We start from the raw sequence: 17768 nt of genomic DNA, 5'->3' as shown, positions 1-17768 counted from the left end.
AGAGAAAGTCCTTTATGCTGAAAAGAAAGAAAACTAGATATAGATAGTAACTTGTACCCATATGAATAAATAAAGACTCATATTAAAGTAAAGGTAACCACATGGAGCATGGAGTACTATTTCACATATGCTAAGATGGCTAAATTAATAAAATAACATATGGAAAATAACATATCACCCAGCAATTCCTCTTGCAGGTATATACACAAAAGAATTGAAAAATGGTATATGCTGAGCAGCACTATTCACATAGCCAAAGGGTAAAAAGAACCCAAATGTCTGTGGATGGATGAATGAAAAATTAAATTGTAGCACATACATATAATGGGATTAGTATTCACTCACTGTGAAGAATGAAGTACTGATACAAGCTACAATGTGGATACATCTCAAAAATATGAAAGAATTTGAAAGATCACATATTGTATAATTCCATTTATGAAATATCTAGAATGGGCAAATTCATAAGAGAAAGGAGAGTGATGGCTGTCAGGTGCTAGAGGGAAAAGAAGATAAGGAGAAACAGCTTAATAGTTACAGGGTTTACTTTTGGTATAATGAAAATGTGTAGTGAAAATGTTTTCTAAGTAAACTAGGAGTTTCCATTAATTGAACAGGAAATGTGGTAAAATGGAACAAGTTTTGCAACCTTGGAACCTGAGATATCTATTGGCTCTCCAAGTGGACAGGCTGAGTAGGCTGTAGGCAAAAGGTTGAAATTCTGAGGTCAAATTTTAGCTGGAAACATGACCTAAGATCTAATGACTACTAATCAGCATCCCTGATTACACCCCTGAAAACTGTATTCACACATATCCAACTGTCTGCTTATTATCCATACTTAGATATCTAGTAGGAATATCAAACTTAACTTGTTCCTAATAAAATTTTTGATTTTCTTCTAATCCTAAATCTATAGTAGTCTTACTTAGCTCAGAAAATGGTACCATCGTTTCACCTTTTCTTGATTCCTCTTTTTACTTCGCATTGAGGTATAATCCATAAACAAGTTCTATCAGTTCTGTTTTCAGTGATCCAATACCTGACCCTTTTCTCTATCTTTATCCTGGTTTAAGTCATACTTATCTTGCACCTGGACTCCTATGAAAGCATCTTAACTTGTAACTTTCAAAGCCAGGCCAACTAAAATTTATCCTGTTATGTAGCAGCCATGATGATTTTTTGAAACATCAATCAGATGGTATGTGGTACATGAATTAGATCATATCTGAATATTAAAGTAGATAGTCAATACTTATTGAATAAATACTTGAATGAATAAACTCTAAAGCAAGGTTGGCAAACTTTTCAAGTAAAAGGCATGAGAATAAATATTCTCATTTTTGCTGCTATATATAGTCTCTGTTGTTACTACTCAACTTTATCATCATGGTACAAAAGCTGTCATAGACAATCACAGATAATACATTAAGTGAATGAGCAAGACCGTATTCCAATAAGATTTTATTCACAAAAAATTGGAGCTAGGAATAAGAAAACAAATAACCCAATCAACAAATGGGCCAAGGACCTGAACAGACACTTCTCAGAGGAGGATATACAATCAATCAACAAGTACATGAAAAAATGCTCACCATCTCTAGCAGTCAGAGAAATGCAAATCAAAACCACCCTAAGATACCATCTCACTCCAGTAAGATTGGCAGCCATTATGAAGTCAAACAACAACAAGTGCTGGCAAGGATGTGGGGAAAAGGGTACTCTTCTACATTGCTGGTGGGACTGCAAATTGGTGCGGCCAATTTGGAAAGCAGTACGGTGATTCCTGGGAAAGCTGGGAATGGAACCACCATTTGACCCAGCTATTGCCCTTCTCAGACTATTCCCTGAAGACCTTAAAAGAGCGTACTATAGGGATACTGCTACATCGATGTTCATAGCAGCACAATTCATAATAGCTAGACTGTGGAACCAACTTAGATGCCCTTCAATAGATGAATGGATTAAAAAAATGTGGCATTTATACACAATGGAGTATTACTCAGCACTAAAAAATGACAAAATCATGGAATTTGCAGGGAAATGGATGGCTTTAGAGCAGATTATGCTAAGTGAAGCTAGCCAATCCCTAAAACACAAATGCCAAATGTCTTCTTTGATATAAGGAGAGCAAATAAAAACAGAGCAGGGAGGAAGAGCATGAGAAAAAGATTAACATTAAACAGGGACAAGAGGTGGGAGGGAAAGGGAGAGAGAAGGGAAATTGCATGGAAATGGAAGGAGACCCTCATTGTTATACAAAATTACATATAAGAGGATGTGAGGGGAAAGGGAAAAAAATCAAGGGAGAGAAATGAATTACAGTAGATGGGGTAGAGAGAGAAGATGGGGGGGGATAGTAGAGGATAGGAAAGACAGCAGAATACAACAGTCACTAGTATGGCAATATGTAAAAACGTGGATGTGTAACCAATGTGATTCTGCAATCTGTATACGGGGTAAAAATGGGAGTTCATAACCCACTTGAATCAAATGTATGAAATATGATATGTCAAGAGCTTTGTAATGTTTTGAACAACCAATAAAAAAAATTAGAGCTAGGGTAGTTTAGATGATTTCTGCTGTAGAATTTAAATACTCTAACACTATTGGTATCATTATTAGAATAAAATATATCAGCAATATAAAAAGTCATTATTAGAATAAAATGAATTCCTTATCTTGGCTTATAAGACCCGACCCACATCTGTCTCTTTTCTTCCTCTTTATCACCTACTACTTTCTTATTTACTTTAGGAAATGCCTTTTGTAATTTTCTCAAACTAAGCTTTTCCCCTCCCCAGGCTTTTGTTATTTGCTGTTATCTCTGCCAGAAATGCTCTTTATTCACATCTTTGCATAGGTCATTCTTCACAGGTTCTCTTAAGAAAATTCACAAAAGAATCTACCTTCTTCTCTATTCACCATAATTTTTTCATAACATCAGTATCTGAATAACATTTTTTTCTTTATCTCTGTATTTCTATAAAAGAAATTTTTATTTATCTTGTCATTTTATCCTTAGTGCTTAATATAAGGACTCATAAATAGTAGATAGGCATCTACTTAATAAATATCTGCTAGATAAATGAATGGAAATAAAAATATTTTATACATATAAAATGCTATTCAAAAGCACCCCCCACAATACCACTGGAGAGAAAAATAGTAAGAGAAAGACGTAAGTAGGGTGCGGTAGAAATATCACTGGCCTGCAAGGATGTTTTCAGAATTAATGTGGTAAAACAGAAAAGAAATAAATTTGGATTAACGTTGGTGCAAAATTTTTTATTTCTAATGTAATGATTTGTAGTGTTTAAGATACTTCTATCAATGAGAAGTTTTCAGAAGCTGAATGTAACATAAGACTTTTCATTCTGATATAATTTTAGATGTAAAAATTAATTGTAAAAACAGTAGAAAAAGTTTCTATAAACTTGTCATTCCTGAAATTTGACCTTCAGAATCTGTATTTTTTGATATTTCCATTTAATTAAAGAATTAAAAGAAAAAAAGATTCAAGGCTCTAAACAATATTACAGTAGCTCAAGTAATACAGCTTCTAATATTTATTTTTATGGAATTATGTATGAGTTGGAAAAATTCAGCTTAATAGATACAAGTTCCCTGATTAAAAAGCAATGTAAACTAATGGCCAAATGCATCAAGTCCTTTTTTTTTCTCATTCCTTAGGGGACCTAGAGAATTGTTAACATTGTCACAGTGTATCCATTCTAAACAAAGTCAAACATTTGCAAGTTTTTCTTGGAAAGATTAACCTGATCCTTCTATAAACACAAACAGAGGCAATATGTCCAAAACATCCCATGCTTAAAAGGGTACTTGTGACACCAGTTCTATTTGGTTGCAATGATGCGTTCAAATACCACTAGATAATGCAACTGCTCAGTAGTGCTGACAACACGTTTGTTACTAAACAAATAGACAACCAGTTGTCTCAGGTTCTTAACCATTCATGCCTTCCAAACTCTTTGAAAAGCCTCACTTCAACTGCAGATAAGATCACTCACTCATCAACAGCAGTCTTCAAATGACCTTTTATTAAGGGTGTTATAGAAATGAATGGTGTGTGAGATAAATGACGTCAATATAAACTGTTTTGAAGTGATGTTCATGTACTAGTCAAAGCATACAAGTCAGCAGAATTCTCTTGAAAAATAATATTCTTAATTTGAATAAAACAACTTCTAATAGCTTTAAAGGTTTTTAGCATACCTAAAACAAATATATGGGTATCTACCTGGAATTTAAAATTAATTTTTTAAAATTTGGAGAGAGCACTTGGGACATAGAAGGATAAAATTTATCCAAAATATCTTTGATTCACAGAGGAGAAAGAAAACCAACAAAAGAGGTATTTTATAGACCTATATAATTACAAGATAATGTATATATCAAAATAAATAGTGAAGTAGATACCTTTTCTTCAGGTATACTATAACGCACATTTTCCAAAAATACTGATGTATTTTCCACATTTGTATATCGTAGAAGAATATGAGCAAAATCTTCTTCACTGATGGTATTCATTCCATTAGAGTAGGAAAGGAATTCTATTTCTAGAACTTCTGTTTGAAGGTTATCCATGAATCTATGATAAAGTACAATAAAAAATGATCAAAAGCAATGATCAAATGTTCACTGTCCTAGAAAAAATTATTTGGAAATAAATTAATTAAATGATGACTCAAAGCTTTATGAAAATCCTCTTGGTAAATGGGAAAGAAAAGAGGACAAGTTATAAGAGGTTTTATCATTCAATGACTGTAGCACCTGGGGCAAATAACCTCTCAGGGCTTAAGTTTCCCCATTTGTACAGTGGAGATAATAAACACACCTTGCAGAGTGGTGATGATACTTAAATTGCTTAATACTACTGTGGTTTATTGAGACTAAGGCATGGGCGTATACTTCTGGACATATAGGTGATAACAATCAATAAAGACATGAAGACATTTTGATCTTTCAACAACTTCCTGTCACAATTATCAATATAACACTGGTATAAAGGTATTAGTGGAAGTGGATAATATAAAGAGTATCTTCAGTTAAGATGAGAGTAGCAAATGGTATCACTGCACTAGATGATTTCTAATGACATTAACATTCTAACAATTTTTTTGAGAGAGAGAAAGAGAGAGAGAGAGAATTTTTTAATATTTATTTTTTTTTTAGTTTTCAGTGGACACAACATCTTTATTTTTTTATGTGGTGCTGAGGATCAAACCCAGCGCCCCGTGCATGCCAGGTGAGCACGCTACCGCTTGAGCCACATCCCCAGCCCAAAATTCTAACAATTTTAAGTAAAAATTAAGCTCACCTATAAAAATCTTCAAAGTTCAGCTCAGCTTTTCCTTTCTTTCCAAAAAAGTGTACAAGAAGTGTAGTATCTGATACTAAACTTGTGATGTCATCAGCACGCTTAAAAAAATCACAATTTAAAAGGTAATTGCAATTAAAAAGATAAAATAAAATTCCTCAAAGAATTTTATCAACATATAAATATCAAGAATGCAATGGTAAGAACATTAGAATGAGAAATGTAGGCTATATTAATAAATGTAATTACAGTTAAAAGGAAGTTCAAATTTTAAAAACAAAACTTTTAACAAAACTGATTTTTATCCCCACCCCAAATGTTCAAGACATGACAATATTTAAGAAGCTTTTAATCTCAAATTATGCCTATAGGGTACATGTACTTTAAATTATCTGAAATAGTTTAAATCCTTTAGTAAACATCTAAGTATACTATTTTTATTTCAGTAATTTGATTTGGATTTTCCTGTTTAATCTGAAAAATCCATTTTTTAAAGGTGGTCAAAAGAGGTAAATTTTTGTGAGTGTATTGCAGACACAGAACTGACATGAGAATGACTCCAAACTTCCTAAAACATTCTTTTAAGCAGAATACTGACCTATTAAATAACAGTGATATTTTAAATAGATGATATTATATTTTGAAACTACAGTGATAATATATCTTGGAATTTAAATAATTTTTTGAAAGGTTTAAAAAAAGGGTTTACATGATTTCCTTGAATCTCTCACAAGTTAATACTAGAGGATTTTCCCCTTTCTATACAACCTAGTAAACTAAGTTCCAACACATGTTTTCTTTAAACTGCTTGATTATATTCCTTACAAAGTTCAATGGCTATAGAAATTTCCTTCTTTAAAGCATTGTAGGTCTCCCTTTTTCCTCCCTCCCTCCTTCCCTCCCTCCCTCCCTCCCCTCCTTCTTCACATAGACATTAATTCATACCTATTTTTATAAACTCAGGTACAAAAATCATAAAATTCAAATGAATGTAACTCTCCTACATAGCATCCTAGGAAATGTAAGAAACATAAGAGGTTAAATCATTTTCTATATTTTAAAAAATCACTGCAGATATTCACTAAAGATACACAGTTGAAATGTGTCACTTCTCAGCCATAATACTGATAGTACTCCACAACAGGACATAGGGAAAAAAAAAAAAAAACAACTTCTCTACAAAGAACTCGTTTTCTACTGTCCCTGACAAAAAGTCTCATTTCACCCACCTCTACACAATAAAATTTTGTATTTGATTCCTCACAACCCTCTTTCCAATCTTTCATGAACACAGCTATTTTATCCTTTAAAACTGGTTGGATCTTTATTTCCTTTCTCCCTGAATCATTTTTTTTCTTTTAGCAGAGATCACACATTCTGATCTCCCTTCTAACATGTACTTCTATTAATGCACTAAACTATTTTTCTACAGTGATTTCTCTGCTACTTTGATTACCTATGACTCTGTCCTAAGACTTCTCAATAGTTGGAATATTTGAGAAGTTTCCTAATAACACTATCAACTTCTTTGAAGGACTGTTAGCAGTTTGATTTGCTGGTAGAAGAAAAATAATATAGGCAGGTAGTCAAGTGCAACATACTATTTTTTTAAATATATCTTCTTAACAAAATATATTCTGAATAATGAAGAATAAGAGTGGAAGAACCAGCCTTTCAGTGCTATGTATGTAAAGGAGACTACAATTTGAGTTCCCCTGGAAAGGTGCCATTTCACCAGTAGCTTTAAGGGCTAGACTGCTCTTAAAAAAAAAAAAAAAAAAAAAAGCCAGAATTTAGAATCAAAAATTTTGTTTCATTAACTTTTTTGATCCTCGGCTTCATTATCTGTTAAATGGGGATACTTTTTATCTATAATAACAAGTTTGTGGGTAAAATTAAAATAGGAATGTAAAAGAAAAAAAAAATCACACAGATGTTCTTATTGGTAGCCATATAGCATTGGGGAGGGGAAGATACCTGATGTTAACTATAGACTCTCTTTTATAATTTATATATCTAGATTGTTCAGTTTATAATCCTTCAAACAAATAAACAGGGGAAGAAAATATCTCTGAAGGCATGCTTAAGTGAAGCATGAGAGGAGGTTCTAGACAGTCTGCATGAAAAACCAGGGTATTTGTCTTGAAGCTAGAAAAATGGATCAGGAGAAAAAAGGACAAAGTGTGTAAAGAGTAAGAAGAGGTATTTTTCCAAAAGTTGCTTATTTCAGAAATAAGCAGTAGTGTGGTGAGCAAATTAGATGATGAATTCCAGAGTCAGCTGGCTGGCACTGAATAATGACACTTCTCATTATTTAAGTGACCCTGGGGAAGTTAATCTCCCTGAGGACATTATTATCTTCAGGAATAGTAACAGTACATATTCTAAAAAGTTGTTCAAAAGCTAGATAACACATATAAATATTTTACCACTGTGACAAGCACATTGTAAATGTCCAATAAATGTTAGCTATTATTATTTATTTTTGCCAAATAAATATATTTCAAGAAGTTCAAAAAGGATTAGACACAACAAAAAATTGAAAATAACTAGAATATGGAACATTCTTCTTTTTTGTCATTGAAAGCACATGCTATATAAAATAAAAAAAAAATGACTTAAAAATGAGAGGTCCCAGAAACACCAAAAACTAGTGAACTCAATAAGGAACATCTTTCTCTGGTGTTGTGAAGTCATTTACTATAAGTCATTTACTATAAGACATAGCATACTGAAATGAGATGGCTTGGTTTTATACAGGCTTGAAATAATGACCTCACTTGGCCAGTTCTCATGCCCATTGAGTAGAGCACATCTTAAAATGTTTCAGCGTTAAAATCTTATTAGATTCAGGTTACACTTATCCAATAATCCAGATCCACAGAGGCATAAGTAACAGTTTGATGTTAGAGAAAAAAAAATTAGAAAATGGAAATAGGGAAAGCTTGTTTCCCCATTTAGTGAAACAGAGTACTGCTTGTAGTCACTGAAAACTACACCATTGTCCTTGGTATCCTACCAGTGTTACATAATGAAAAGTACAAGAGACTTAACAAATAATAAAGACTTTATCCCCTTGATTCTTATGTTCATTGCTAAAATAAAATAAATTTAGGTGTTTTCATAACAAAGCCAGGAAAAGTCACAAAAGAATCCAAAGGGCCATTTACATGAAAGGCTATTATCTAATTTTGTTTTGATTAAAAATTATTTTAGGCTGAGGTGTAGTTCAGTTAGTGGTAGAGTTCTTGCTTAGCATGCATTAGACCCTGGGTTCAATTCTCAGCATACAAAGTAAATAATCTTAAGTGATCAAATAAAAAAATGAAGTAAATTTGTACAAAATACAAATTGATTCAACTATTAAAATAAGGAACTGTAGATAGCCTTTCAACATCTTTTCATTTATTATAGTGTGATAAGTTGTATCTAAGGGCTGAAGGAAATCTTTTGCTTTAATTTTGTTTTTAAATAATTTATTAAAACTTAGTAAGAATTGGGCTGGGGATGTGGCTCAAGCGGTAGCACGCTCTCCTGGCATGCATGGGGCGCTGGATTCGATCCTCAGCACCACATAAAAATAAAAAAATAAAAAGATGTGTCCACCAAAAACTAAAAAACAAATATTAAAAAATTCTCTCTCTCTCTCTTGAAAAAAAACTTAGTAAGAATAAGTAAAGTTTAAGGCAAGTAAGAAAAATTTAGATTTCCTCTGTATTCAGCATGTTGCATGATAATGCTTATATTGATGCTTATATTGAAATCTGAATTTATGAGATTTTGGTTAGAAAGTAGTATCAGCTGTGTCATGAAAATTTTCATCATATGATTTTATAAAAACTTTAAAAAGGGTGTTTAAGACCACTTTTAGGGTACCAAAGATATATCGAAGATTGTTAAGCCAGAAAGAGGTATAGAATTAGTTCTGGGAAATTGTAAAAGCCAGTGCCAGCATACTTCTGATAGAACCATAAACAATTTCCAATACTCTCACACAAATCATCATCCTCTGAGTATACAAGACCTGACTGCTCTTCTGATATAACGTTTCCTAATATTTAAATTAAATTCAAAATCTAATTAGCAGATTTTATCTGTCGGAATTTTAGCAGTTAGATAGGATTAAAGAAAGGCTGGAAATTGGGAGGTAGACACTCTAGTATGGGGGGAGACAATAGGGACATGACTATTAATTTGAAGCCTGGAAGCTTGGCCACAGTTACTTGGCTTGTAGGGACTTACAGGGGTAGTGTTCCCAGTTACTCTTATTTTTAAATAAGTACAACTACTCTGTCCTACTTAAATGATTATAAAATAAAGTATTTCTAAGATATATGTGAATAGAATATCTTCCACTTCATACCTAAACATGACTCAAATTTAAAAGGTAATTATATGAGGTAATAAATGGTGATAATTACATCATATTTATATATTACAGATTAAGCATAGGAAAAAAATGTATAATTTATTTGTTTTGGGATTTAAAATTGAGCAGAAATGACAAAATTACCCTAGTTTGGCATCCATCCCTGGATGCCAAATTGAGTAATACTATAAAGATGGATAATGGAATATAACACAAATCACAACTAAGCCAGGCACAGTGGCACACCCCTGCCATGCCAGCTACTGTGAGGCTGAGGCAGGAGGATCCTTTGAGCCCAGGAATTGATGAGATTCCATCTCAAAAAAAAAGGCATTACAATTGATGATTGCGGTTTCCTTCTCTATAATTTTTAGGCGTAATTTTTAAAAGTCAAATTTAAAGTTTAGAAAAAGAAATGAGAAGAAAACTTTTAAAGAGAAAAAGGTAATGAAAAACAAATCTCAGTATTTGCCAAGAAGTCCTTTCCAGTAAGATGATAGATTTTTGTTTGTTTTTGCAGCTTGGGGATCCAACCCAGGGCCTGCCTTGTACATGCTAGCAAAGGGCTCCACTGCTGAGCTACAATCCTAATGTACTCTAAAAAAGTGCTTTTACAAAATATTTACTTAAAACACCTTGAGTTTTAAGTGTAAAAATTCTTAATAGTGAACATAAGACAGTATTTAATCTTTAAGACACAGCCCATCCTTTAAAATTAAAATCTCTATTGACTGTGGCTTAACAAAAGTGGGGTGTGGTAGAAGCAGCCTACCCTATGTGCAGCAGTAAGGTACGTGTCAATACTAAATTAAAAAATGATAATAAAACTAAAATAGGGTCAGTCTGTTTTTCTTTTGATTTTTCAAACAGTTTTATCCTCACACAATTCTGAGACATTTCCTTTTTTAAAAAATGTACACAGGGAACACGATTTTTTAATGCAAACAATAACTTACGCCCTGTCTCAACTACATAGAAAGCAGGTAGCATCACTGTTGTCAGGAGGGTCACAGGAAGACTGGCTGCCAGGTGCTGGGGTCACCCTGTGTCCATTCCCAGGGTCCCAGAGTGAGAAGGTCACTTTCACCCTAGGCACAGATGCATGGCCAAGCCTGCTTGGCGAGGAACATTGCTCTGGCCTCCCCTACCACCTCATGATCTGCATAGCCCACGTCCCCAAGCAGATCTACTCCGGATAGAAGCAGATCTGACCCCCACCCCCACCCCTACCACCACCTGCACAGTGAACATTTTGCTGGAAGGACAGGAAGCAGCACAGGAAATCAGACAGGAAATCACTTTTGGTGACAATGTGCTGCAGCTAGCCCACTGCCATGTTTTGAGGATTGAGGCCAGAATGCCTGGTGGAGGTGCAGTTTGTTTTTTATTTTCACCATGCACTGGCAATCTTAAATAATGCAAAGTAAATTATTCCTTTCTTTCTTTATTGTCTGTTCTGACCACACACTGTTTCCTTTTAATTAAGTTGGCAAGTCATGTTTTAACAAGAAGGAAATTCATTTAACACAGACAACTGTAGGTTGTCTTGCAGCCCTTCTCAGCACAGCTGACATTCAAATACAGTTTACATGTAGTAATTATTACTTTACTGAATAAAAAAATATTGTACATTTGTTGTTTCATCCTGTGACTCTAAAACAAAATGAAGACTAGATTTAACAAAATGACAAATAGTACAAGGACCTTGTTGAGGTTTAATTATACCTCTGCGAGATCTGAAAACAATGCTTGGCTTGTGTTACGTCTCAGTGTATCCCAATAGCTTCTGGAGACAAGTTCCTCAGTATCTGTTTTCAGTACCTATAGAAATTTTAAGAAGCACAACTGAAATCTAAAGAATAGTTACAAAGAATGACAATTATACACTCTAAGTCTTTCTAACTGACCTTAAAAGAAAAGAAAACACATTAGCTTACCTTTTTTGTTTTCTGCTGCATACAACAGTATTAAATTACACTGCTGGCAAACTCATAGTGCTTTCAAAGGTGTACTGGTATATAGCTACTGTTTCTAAGTTCAATGTGGTTTTGTCAAAAAGAGTCAATTTCTCCAATCCCTCCCTTTGCCCTTCTACTGAGACATGAAAAACTTCTAAGAAAACACAAAAATACTATTCACCCTGTATCCCCACTATTTTGGAAGCTGAGGCAGGAGGAATCCAAGTTCAAGGACAGCCTCAGTGACTTAGCAAGACCCCATCTCTAAATCAAAAATTATAAAAAGGCTGGGAATCTAGCTCAGTGGCAGAATATACCTGGGTTCAATCCCCCCACCAAAAAAATTTTTATTCATAACCTGGTATGAAATAAATTCATATGTAGAAGATTTTGGTAAGTTTGTAGTGACCTATTATATTATACTTAATTTAAAAATTATTTTTGGCTCTCATACATTATCTTATCAATGTACCAAAAGGAAAATAATCTTATCCATATACTTTGGAGAAACAAAGTTTAAATTAATTCAAGGCTTGTTAAAAAGAAATATACCTGTTTAAGTTGACTGCCTCAAAACCACTCAGCAATTTTGTAGGTAGTCTATTTTGAATGGATAAGGCACTTTCTAATCTTTATTACAAGGATCAAACACTAGCTTTTAACGCAGTACTGGTTAGTAAGAAGATACCAAGATTAAAAAGTATTATAATCTTCCTATGAAAATGCTGGACTGCAAGCCGAACTTGAATCTCTAAACAAAAAATAATTAAAATCAGGATGGGAGCTGGGGATGTGGCTCAAGCGGTAGGGCACTCGCCTGGCATGTGCAGGGCGCTGGGTTCAATCCTCAACACCACATAAAAAATAAATAAATAAAAAAAATAAAGATATTGTGTCCACCTAAAAAACTAAAAAATAAACATTTTTAAAAAATCAGGATGTATCAGGGAAGATTACATGGTTCTCAGGTGAGGCAATTTTTTGGTTATTGACAGAAGAAAATGCACCATATTGTACTTAAGTGAGACATGTGAGAACTTTACTTATTTTTTTGGTCTTAATTTTTAAAAGTCTAGAGTCAGCAGGGCATGGTGGCACACAGCTGCAGTACTAGATACTTTGGAGGGTGTGGCAGAAGGATCCCTTGAGCCCAGGAGTTCCAGGCTAGCCTGGGAAAGAAAGCAAAAGACTGTCTCAAAATAAATAAATAGATAGATAGATAGATAAAAATAAAGGTGGGTACCATTAATAAAACTGTAGTGCAGTACTATAGTATTGTGTAGGAATTATTTCAAAGATCGTCTTAATTTTAATTAGCTGCCTACTACTCACAATTTAATAAAATGTCAATAAAATGTTAACACAGACATAAGTGTTACCATAAGTAATAACTGTGGCAACATGAGAGAAAATCTGCCCATCACTACCTTTTCTAACTAAATAAGCATTAACTAAGTAGTTACAAACTAAACAGGTAAAATTAGCAAAACATTGAACTAACACGGTTCATTTTCTTTTATGTAGGTTTGAAATAACCTCAATAGATACTAACTAGATTAAATTCTTTCTCTCAAATATTAAGACATATTTTGAATATGAAATGCATTTTTAATTGTAACTTAGAAGGTTAATAGAAGATTTTTAAAACAGGATTGTAAAACCTATCAAAATAGAAAATAAGGCTTACTGTACACTATTATTAGAATAATAGAAATGATTCCTTTTGTAAACTCACATCTTTTCCATATTGCCAAATACTAGTCACCAACACACACATGCACATACACACACATATACACACACACACAAATATTCAAAAAATTAGGAGATAAAGAAAATATAAAGATTTTTTTTACTCTTCGTATTTTAAAAATGTATATTTACCAGGATAATATGCAAGTTTTTAAAATCAAAAAGATGTTTAGAATATAACAGCTCAATAAGTCTCCTCCTACAGAAAGCTTTATACTCATCACTTCACTCCAGAGACTAAATTATGCTAGAATATAACTGAATTGCTATAACTGGATATATTTGTTTTTGTTTTATCTTACACCATCTTTCAAATTATAAAGGCTCTGAGGGCAGGGACAATATACTTGTAGCAACTATTGCTGCAGAAAAAAAAGCTAATGAATCACTGTAATTTGTTAGGCATATTCATTAATGCCTAAATATTTGCTTATTCTGGAGCTAGTACTTAATATTTTAATTGATAACTTGGGTAATGAAATTAAGTATATTTCAGAATATGCAAAACTAATAGAAAACTGTAACATGAGGAAAATATAATAGTATATTTAAAATAAGGTTAAAGTAGCAATGAAAATAAAACTGGAATTTAATAGCAAGAAACACAAAGTAAAAATATGCAACCAAAATATATATAAATAGACTAAGAGAAAAAATGAAGGGAAAATGTCCAAATGTAACTGAGCACTGTGATGATTATGAAATAGATAACTATGATGCTTTGCGATGTAAATAGAGAGCAATTTGCAAAGACTTCCAGAAGTCTTCTCACTATCTTTGATCTAACCTTTGGCTCCTTTATCAGAGGGTCATGTTAGTGTAGACTTTCATTTAAAAGGAAAAAAAAGACACACATATAGTTCAGAATAATTTATAAAATGGATGGCACAGGCAATATGATGTCCTGAATGTACTGTACCCTGTAAGTGTGATACATTTTCTGCTTGAGTTCTGAGACTGTTATTGGTAAAACTCCCTTAAATTTGCAGTTTTGGTCAAGATTTCTTTATGCCTTTTTAGCTGAGTCAAAGGAGGATCCTATTCAAGTCATCAAATGCTATCTATGATAGAAAGGAAGGTAGGCAGGCAAGAAAGGAAGGAAGAAAGGGAAGAAAGGAGGGAGGAAAATAAGGGAAAAGAGGAAATTAGTAAGAAAGATTCATTTAGAGATGGCAACGTATCACTGTGGTAAGCAGAATAATGGCTTCCCAAAGTTGACCAGACAAATACCCTACATAACTGTTAAGATCTGAGAAAGGTGATACTCAGATAGTAGGTCAACTAAAGAAAAAAATAACAACTCAGAAGCAGACAGTAAACTGTCTTTACTATCAATGATATTTAAACACACGCGCACACACACACACGCATACACACACACAAATGAAAGAAAACTATACATTTTGTGGCATTGCGACAACTGTGGACCTAAAAACAGCAATCTGACAATTGCAACTTAAAGTTGTGTGGGGCTATCATGTCTCCCAGGTGTGTCATGGGGAAAAACAACAGGCACAATTCTCTTTGAAAGTACACACCTTTAACAACTTAAAAAATCCTCACAAAGATACCTCCACAAATATATCCTTACAACACAAAATTACTAAATGTTAAAGAACAAAAGCTACCATATATGAGACACAGCAGAATAAACAAACAATGGAACCAGGTTTCAGATACTGAAATGATTAGATATATAGGTATGAAGACATGAATTGGTGTGAATATACTATGTATACAACCAGAGATAGGAAAAATTGTGCTCTATTATGTAATAAGAATTGTAATGCATTCTGCACTGTCATATATTTAAAAAGAGAGAGAATGCAAAGTTAGCTTTATAAGTTTAGTATGAACCTAGATTTGAAAGGATTATTTAGGAAAAGTAGACTACCAAGATTATTAGGTCTAATAGAAAAAAACCCAAATATAATATTTAGGCATGAAAAAATCAGTACTAAATTTAAAATCAGATTATATACAGATAGAATTAATGAAGTGAAAAATAAAATGGAAGAAAACAGTCCTCATATTTTCAATGCTTAAAAAAAAAACAAATCAGAGAGATAAACTGTAGCAAAACTGTAGAAAAATAAAGGCAAAGAAGATTTAAAAGCAGTCAAAAAGAAAACAGATTACCTAAGAAAGGAAAATAATTAGATTCAGGGTTTTCCTTTCAATTTCAGTAAGAGAAGCCAGAAGACGATGAAATGATATCATCTTTTGCTGAGAATAAGTAAATGTCAACTTAGAAAATATATTCAGAGAAATTATTTTTTAAAACAAGGTCAAAATAAGGATATTTTCAGAGACGGTTATTTATTTATTATTTGGGGATGATGCTGGGATCAAACCAGGTCCTTGTGCATGCTAGGCATATGCTCTACCCTTGCACTACACTCACAGCCTGTTTTTCTTTAATTCACCAAAAGACTCTTACCTGAGGATATATTTTGTAGATATAAGTTATGAGATTTAGGAAGGAGTAAGATTAAAGAAGGAACTAGGGAGTAAAGAATGGTAAACATGTTGGGTTCGGTGGCACATGCCTATAATCCCAGAAGGCCAAGGTGAGAGGATCACAAATTTAAAGGCAGTCTCAGCAATTTAACAAAGTCCTGAGTAACTTAGTGAAACCCTGTCTCAAAATAAAAGATAAATAGGCCGAGTATGTGGCTTAGTGGTTAAGTGGCCCTAGGTTCAATCCCTGGTACTGGGGGCGGATGGGGGGAGAATGGCAAACATGTAGGTAATCCAAAATATACATTGATGGCATATTTTTTTTTAAAGTCTAAATTGTGGTATTAGGGGAAAAACACACTTTACAACAATTCTAAGTATTCATGCTAGGTGAGAATAAAAACTATTAAAGCAATTTAATGTTCTATTTTTGAAGAAGAAAATAAATAATACTGTCTAAGCTAAGATTTTATTATTTTAAGCATACTTACTAAAATTTCAAGAATACACCCTCCTCAAAAAATCAAATTATAGTGAATGTCTTCTTAACTTGAATAAAGAAAAAAATTAAAAATAAACTTCTGTTGATTAAAAAAAGGAAGAAAATGAAAAAATAGCATATTAGAAACTATAATTGTATTATAATTTTATTTATTTATTTATTTGGTACTGAGGATTGAACCCAGGGGCACTTAACCTCTGAGCCACACCCTCAGCTCTTTGTTTTTTATTTTGAGATAGGGTCTCACTAAGTTACTTATGGTCTCGCTAAAGTGCTGAGGCTAACCTCAAACTTGTGATTCTCCTGCCTCAGCCTCCCAACTAGCTAGTATTACAGGAGTATGCCATTGCTCCTGGCCTGTTATCGTTTAGATATGAGGTGTTTTCCAAAAGCTCATGTGTGAGATAATACAAGAAAGTTGAGAGGTAAAATGATTGGGTTATAAGAGCCTCAACCTAATCAGTACATTAATCCAGTTGAATGAATTAACTGGATTAATTCATTGGGTGGCCATGGTAGGTTGGTAGGGTGTGGCTGGAAGTGGCAGGTCATTGGGTATATCACTTTGGGTTATGCGTTTTGTCCCTGTTGAGGGGAGCTCTCTGTGCTTCTTGGTGTCATGTCCTGAGCTGCCTTCCTCTACCACACAATCCTATCATGATGTTCTTCCTTACCTTGGTCCCTAAACAATGGAGCTGGATTGAGAACGCTAAAACCCTAGCCCAAATAAACTTTTCCTCTTCTAAAATTGTTCTTTTAGCGTTTTTGATGACAGTGGCAAAAAAAAAAAAAAAAAAAAAAAAAAAAAACTGACTAAAATAGATTAGCAAGTAATCAGTAATATAAATAACTAAATTCTACAATTAAAAAGCATAAATTGTCAACCAGGACAAAAGGAAACAAGAAAAATTCATAATACACACTGTTAAAAGCAACTCACCTAAAATAGAGGTAGAAATAATCTACCAGACTTCAATTAATAATAGGCCAGTAATTAGTACCAACTTTCTCATCGAGAATAACCAAAAAGGCTACACTAAGCATCTTAAAAACATGATTTGCCTTTGGTAGTGTGTTGACATTTGTACTGATGATGTAAAAGTAATGGTAAATAAAAACTTCTGGGGCCTTAGTGCAAATGAGGCACTGTCACTAAAGACCAAAGTCATGATATTCTTCAGTGCTTCCCATTTATAGTTGAAATTAAAAAAGAAAGAAAGAAATTCTGCTTAAGAATATATTTGCTTAAACTTTGAATATACATATTTTTTATTAGAGTTTAATGGTTGAATATACATCTTTTTAATATTTGGTTAGATGAAACAAGAAGAATGCATAAAGCACTTCTGCTGCAATGATGTACTAAGATTTTTCTGAAGTAAGGAC

At 33.2% G+C, this 17768-nt stretch overlaps 1 protein-coding gene across 5 annotated transcripts in view; it reads right to left on the bottom strand.

Moving 5' to 3' along the window:
• Positions 1-17768, bottom strand: part of Micu3 (mitochondrial calcium uptake family member 3) — a 100096-nt gene that overhangs the window by 13648 nt on the left and 68680 nt on the right. For all 5 annotated transcript variants that reach the window (XM_058573114.1, XM_046425972.2, XM_046425973.2 and 2 more), the window contains 3 exons: positions 11436-11531; positions 5342-5442; positions 4441-4612 (listed from right to left, as the gene is read on the bottom strand). In XM_058573114.1, coding sequence (XP_058429097.1) covers positions 4441-4612; positions 5342-5442; positions 11436-11531 — 369 coding nt within the window. The remainder of the gene's footprint in view (positions 1-4440; positions 4613-5341; positions 5443-11435; positions 11532-17768) is intronic.

This window comes from Marmota monax, unplaced genomic scaffold (assembly GCF_021218885.2).
Source record: "Marmota monax isolate L192 unplaced genomic scaffold, Marmota_monax_Labrador192_F-V1.1 WCK01_AAM20220418_F8-fsc00197, whole genome shotgun sequence".
Classification (NCBI taxonomy): Eukaryota; Metazoa; Chordata; class Mammalia; order Rodentia; family Sciuridae; genus Marmota; species Marmota monax.
The sequence above is the reverse complement of the archived record's forward strand: the minus strand, read 5'-3'. Positions and strand labels throughout refer to the sequence as shown.